The 6,000-nt window shown below is 43.8% G+C and overlaps 2 protein-coding genes across 2 annotated transcripts in view; one reads left to right on the forward strand and one right to left on the reverse strand.

The window, feature by feature from the left end:
• LOC310789558 (NLR family CARD domain-containing protein 3-like) overlaps positions 1-6,000 on the reverse strand; it is a 708,349-nt gene that overhangs the window by 559,733 nt on the left and 142,616 nt on the right. The gene's annotated exons all lie outside the window — the stretch shown is intronic.
• Positions 1-6,000, forward strand: part of LOC310789525 (nephrocystin-1-like) — a gene marked incomplete at both ends in the record, with an annotated part of 149,457 nt that overhangs the window by 127,312 nt on the left and 16,145 nt on the right. Inside the window, 3 exons of the mRNA XM_083651161.1 lie at positions 509-603; positions 2,042-2,170; positions 4,277-4,351. Coding sequence (XP_083507287.1) covers positions 509-603; positions 2,042-2,170; positions 4,277-4,351 — 299 coding nt within the window. The remainder of the gene's footprint in view (positions 1-508; positions 604-2,041; positions 2,171-4,276; positions 4,352-6,000) is intronic.

The raw sequence follows: 6,000 nt of genomic DNA on the forward strand, positions 1-6,000 counted from the left end.
AAAACCCCAATGACATGCTTCATACTGCTGTTGGCTAGGGTAGGTAACTGGTGATTTGTGTCTTGTTTATTAGTTTGTTAGCCTGTTAGCTTGTTTTATTCTGGATTGGGCTTCTAAATGTGTTTTTCCTCGGATTTTGGCACAAGGGATAGTAACATCTTGTCCTGTGTATTAATTAATACCCAAGAAAATATCGATACTTGATACCATTTTCGATACCACAGCGAAAAGATTACAACACATTAAGAGGCATTTCTTTTTTTATTATTACAACATGAGAATCTTTTTTTTTATGAATTTGTGCAAAATAAACCTTGCTGTAAAAGACCATTTTTAATTGAGAGAAGGGATGAGGAAGCGCTGCGTGGGTCCTTGGTCAAATCACTGAAACAGGTGCTCTTTGGTGAGGGTGCAGAGAAGCATGAGTAAAAGTTCAAGTGGGATCCTTGACCATCAGAGACCATCATTTGTTTTGTTTTACTAACTGATATAAACATTTCTTCTGTAGGGCTGACGTACAGAGGAAGTCATTACCTTCAGCCTGAGCTCAGCCAATCACAGCTCTCCTTTAGAGACCTCTTCCTGGACCCAGACACTGGCAAGGTGAGACAGTGTGTTTGTCTGTATGTGTGCAATCTGGGTACCTCAGAGTCTCTCAGTCTGACGACTAATACGAGTCTGGGCCAGACGACCGGTATGTCGGTTGTCCGAACCAAGACTTCCTCTGAGAGAATTGAGTTGGAGTTGATTGATCGATACTTTTTGTAGGTGTTTTAGGTCGACGTCATTTTGGCTCATCTCTATAAACAGATAACTGCATTTGAGACATTGTCAGACTGGAAACAACGATGGAAGTGGAAGTGTTGGTGCAGACGTCCGCTCTACATCGGAAACCCCAAAGTATCAGCCGTCTGTCTCAGAGTCTTATTAGTCATCAGCCTGAGATAATTAGTATTTGTTTGTCTGTGTGTTTTAATGGACCAGGGCAAAGCCTCTTAGCCTGGTAAACCAGCCGGTCACGTCAACTCACATTTCAGAGAACGGGGAAACCATCTTTTCCGCCGAGAAACCCCACTGATGTAAACTCCTGTACTTGTTTAATTGTTGTTATTGAGTCTATTTCAGCAATAACTGCACTTTATGGCTGCTTAAACTCGACGAATGTTGACATTACTACTCGAGGCGGACAGGCACGGAGGCAGCCATTACTGTTTTTCCAGCAGCGTTCCTGATTGGCCGGTTACGATATCAACTACGAGGCTGGTCGCTGATTGGCCCGTACGCTTTGCAGTTTCTGCAGAAAGCCCTCCCAGGGCTTGAGGCCAGACGGTCTGGTAGAACGAAATGTAATGTGAGTTCAGTTTACCAGGCTAAAAGCCTCTAGTCATTAATTAATGCTTCTGTTTCCTCTCCTCTCCTTTCCTCTCCCCTCCTCTCAACTCTCCTCACCCCTCTCCTCTCTTCTCCTCTCCTATCTTCCCTTCTCCTCCTCTCTCCTCTCCTCTCTTCTCCTCTCCTCTCTTCCCTTCTCCTCTCCTCTCTTCTCCTCTCCTCTCTCCCCTTCTCATCTCTTCTCCTCTCCTCCTCTCTCCTCTCCTCTGTTCTCCTCTCCTCTCCTCTCTTCCCTTCTCCTCTCTTCTCTTCTCTTCTCTTCTCCTCTCCTCTCCTATCTTCCCTTCTTCTCTCCTCTCTTCTCCTCTCCTCTCTCCCCTTCTCATCTCTTCTCCTCCTCTCTCCTCTCTTCTCCTCTCTTCCCTTCTCCTCTCCTCTCTTCTCCTCTCCTCTCCTCTCCTCTCCTCTCTTCCCTTCTCCTCTCTTCTCTTCTCTTCTCCTCTCCTCTCCTATCTTCCCTTCTCCTCTCTTCTCTTCTCCTCTCCTCTCCTCTCCTATCTTCCCTTCTTCTCTCCTCTCTCTCCTCTCCTCTCTTCCCTTCTCCTCTCCTCTCCTCTCTTCTCCTCTCCTCTCATCTGTTCTCTTCTCCTCTCCTCTCTTCTCCTCTCCTCTCCTCTCCTCTCCTCTCCTCCTCTCTCCTCTCCTATAGGTTCGTTCTCGTCAGGTCAGGACGAGTGTTTGTTTCACCCTGTGGAGCTGCAGGAGGATTCCCACTCCTGGTGTTGGAGTTCAGGTCCTCAGCAGACACATTCGCCTCTGTGCCTTCGATGGAACTCAGGTGGGGCTTAAGTGTGAATTCTGCTAGACATAATAATACTCATCATAATAATAATAATAATCATCATCATCATCATCATAATAATAATTCATTTAATTTATAAATCGCTTTTCAGTGACCCAAAGACGCTGACACAGTATGAGTACATAGAAAACAAGATAACAACAGGCAACAGATACAAGTAACAATTAACACATCGATCAGGGATCTATGGAAACAGAGGGGAGGGAGGGAGAGTGTGGGAGGGACAGGGGCCAGACGGAAGAGAGGGAGGTGGGGAAAAATAATTACATCATAATAATAATAATAATTAATTTTATTTATAAAGCCTCCCGAAGGGACGTGTCTGATGGTGTGACATCACTTGGCCGCACGGACACTCGTGGAGATAAATGTATGCTTTAGTCTGTCATGAAGCCATTTCCTTACCCAGGTCCCTGCAAAGTAAAGTTGGCTGAATCAGAGCTGCAATTATTAATCGATTAATGGATTCGTCAATCGACAAAAAATTAATCGCTAACGATTTTCATAATCGATTAATCGTTCAGACATTTTACGATTTTTTTTTAACTAAGATTCTCTCGTTCCAGCTTCTTAAATGTGAATATTCTCTGGTGTCTTTAGTCTTCTATGACAGTAAACTGAATATAAACTTGAAAGAAAACACTTTAGGTCCAAAAACCAAAGTAGGCCACTGGAGCACACGGATCCTTTTATAAAACTTTTTTTTTGAAAGACTAACGTTTCGACGCCATGCGTCTTCATCAGAGTTGCAGAGCAATGAGCATTTTTTTTTCATATTTATTACCTCCCTCCAATCAGAGCCAATCCAGTCCAGGCTGGAGAGGGAGGGAGGTGAGAATAAGCTTGATTGACAGAAATGATAATTCATTTATGAGTTATATTCTACAGGAATCAGAATACATTTTCAATAAAGACAAATTTACAGTTATATGTAAATAACAGTAGGCTAATCACAATAATAATAAAAACCCCATAAATGCCATCAACAAAGTAAAATTTTATTCTAGGGATGGGAGAGGGATAGGGAGTGATGGGAGGGACCAATATGTGCAGGACGGCGGGGTTTCCACCTGGAGTTAAAAGGAGGAGAAACATGTTAGTCAGTGTAAGCTCCAATTAACAATGCACAAATAAAAGTTAATTAAGGTCTACAACAATAAAAAACCTACCCATCATAACTTGAGAAACATGAGAAAACAACCACCAATTCTTAATTCATTAAAACATAATTAGAAAAAATAGACAAATACAAGCCTCATTTTTTTTAAAGAAAAAGCAAAAGAAATGGGCATTACTGTATATACCAATATGAAACTATAGGAAACAGGTGAGGTTTAATTCCTCATTTAAACCTAAAGGTTCAACTGTGTTCAGTTGTGTGATTGAAACGATTATTTGAATAGTCACTTTTGGGCTCTTTTGTGATGTTATTATTATTATTTTTTTTGTAGACTAAATGATTCATCGATTAATTGAAACAGTAATTAATTGATAATAATCATTAGTCACAGGCAGGCCTACATTTTTATTATGGCTCCGGCAGCATTAGCCGAGCCGGAGGCATTATGGTTTCAGGTTGCCCGTCTGTACGTCCCTCCAATGTTCCTTAACACGATATCTCAGGACGCCTTGACGGAATTTCATCAAATTTGGCTCAAACGTCCACTTTGAATCAAGGATGAACTGATTACCTTTTGGTGGTCAAAGGTTGAAGTTGAAGGTCACTGTCTCTGTCACGAATGCCATTTTTGAGCTTGTTAACGCGATATCTCAGGAAGGCCTTGAATGAATTTAATCACATTTGCCTCAAACATCACTTTGACTCAAGGATGAACTGATTACATATTGGTCCTCAAAGGTCAAGGTCACTGTGAACTCACGAACGCCATTTTCGAGCTCGTTAACGCCATATCTCAGTAACGCCTTGACGGAATTTCTTCACATTTGACTCAAAAGTCCAAGTCTGGACAGACTGCTCACTTGTTTGGCGGAGGCATATATCTGTGGTGCGGTCATTCTAGTTCTAGCTGATGTTGTTTGGACGTTCTGTCTGATAGTGAAGGGACTGTGTTTGTGTTGCAGGTGTTGAGTAACATCCACACGGTGAGGGCGACCTACAGCTCCAAGAGCCCCAAGACCTGGAGCTTCTCTCCCAGGGTATGAAGAGGCAGGAGTCCACACAAATGCTTCTTTTTTTGTTATCTTTTTTTTTTTTTTCAAAGAAGAAAGGCAACAGACATCGCAATGACAGACACAAAGAATCATATAATCCCACCTAGGAGCAAATAAAAATAAATCAAAAGAAGTTCATCCCTCCCTCCCTCCCTCCCTCCCTCCCACCCATGTGGCGTCCAATGCCCTCCCCTCCCGCCCCACGTTAGTTCTATATAACAGTACAATAATCATCGATGTATGATTAACTCATTGAGTGCCATTGACGACAGCTGTCGTCAATTCAAATACTGACGTAGAGTGCCAAAGACGACGATTGTCGTCAATTGCGTTTTTTGACGGTGGGACGTGGATCAATCCCTGATACATCTCTGGTACAACTATTGTAGCTATTGGAGGTCTATAACCTATTTTACAGATCCATTAGGTGGCGACAGTGCTGTCCAGATGAGAGAATGTGGAGTAAAAACACAGAAGAAGTCATTGGGGAAACGGAAACGCGGTGGTCTTTTGTAGTGAGCGGCGATCCTTTGATGAGAGAGACATGGCGAAGCGTAAGAGAAACCCCGACAAGTACAAGCAGCTTACTCTGCAAGAGAGCTTGTATTCTGTGCCTAAACGCGTGGCGATCGCTGGAGAAGGCACTAGTGGTGGTACCGGTGCCACCACTTCTGGTGGCGACCAGGAAAAAACTTTTCCCACTGCAGAAACCACGGTGCAGCTTGGTGGAGCTAACGGTGATGAAGACTATGGTAGTACACAGATGGGACCAGCGGCCTCTGTTACTGACACAGCACCCACCACCAGAGCTAACGTTAGATCGGGGGGCTCTTCCTCTCAGCATAGAGTGATCGATAGTACACAGATGGGACCGGCGGCCTCTGTTACTACGGCACCCACCACCAGAGGTAACGTTAGACCGGCGGCCTCTTTTACTGCCACGGCACCCACCACCAGAGCTAACGTTAGATCTGGGCGCTCTACCTCTCAGCGTAGAGTGATCGATACTAGTACACAGATGGGACCGGCGGCCTCTGTTACAGAGCGTGGGAGAGCTAGGAGTAGGCGGGTGCGTTTTCCCTCTCAGCGTGCAGAAGAACAAGTGATCGATGTAGACACCAGAGCCGTTAGACCGGGGTGCTCTTCCTCTCAGCGTAGAGTGATCGTTAGCTCTGCACCCACCACAGTGAAGCATGGTGGAGTGCGCGCTTCCTCTCAGCGTGCAGAAGAAAGAGATGAAGAAGACGAATCGGACATAGTTTCATCATCTCAGCTCACAACCGAAACATCAGATACGTCGGATGAATTCAGTGAGCCGGATCCAGATTCATCCGACGAGTGGCTGCCTGATTATGGATCTGTAGGTAGCAGAGATTCGTCGCCTGACGGAGGTAGCAGATATTCGTCGCCTGACACAGGCAGCAGAGCAGGTAAAACTTTTTTTCTAAATAGCCATAACATTGCAATAACACAATGTATATTTATGGTAGATATATTTCCAATAATGAAATGTATTTATGATAATTTATATATATATTTCAATAATTTACAGCTCCTACATCGAGGAAAAAACCCACTCCCACTCCCACATCCAGTACAAGGAAGAAAGATAAAAAAATATATACATATATATA

This window comes from Poromitra crassiceps (genome assembly GCF_964638095.1).
Source record: "Poromitra crassiceps genome assembly, chromosome: 14".
Lineage (NCBI taxonomy): Eukaryota > Metazoa > Chordata > Actinopteri > Beryciformes > Melamphaidae > Poromitra > Poromitra crassiceps.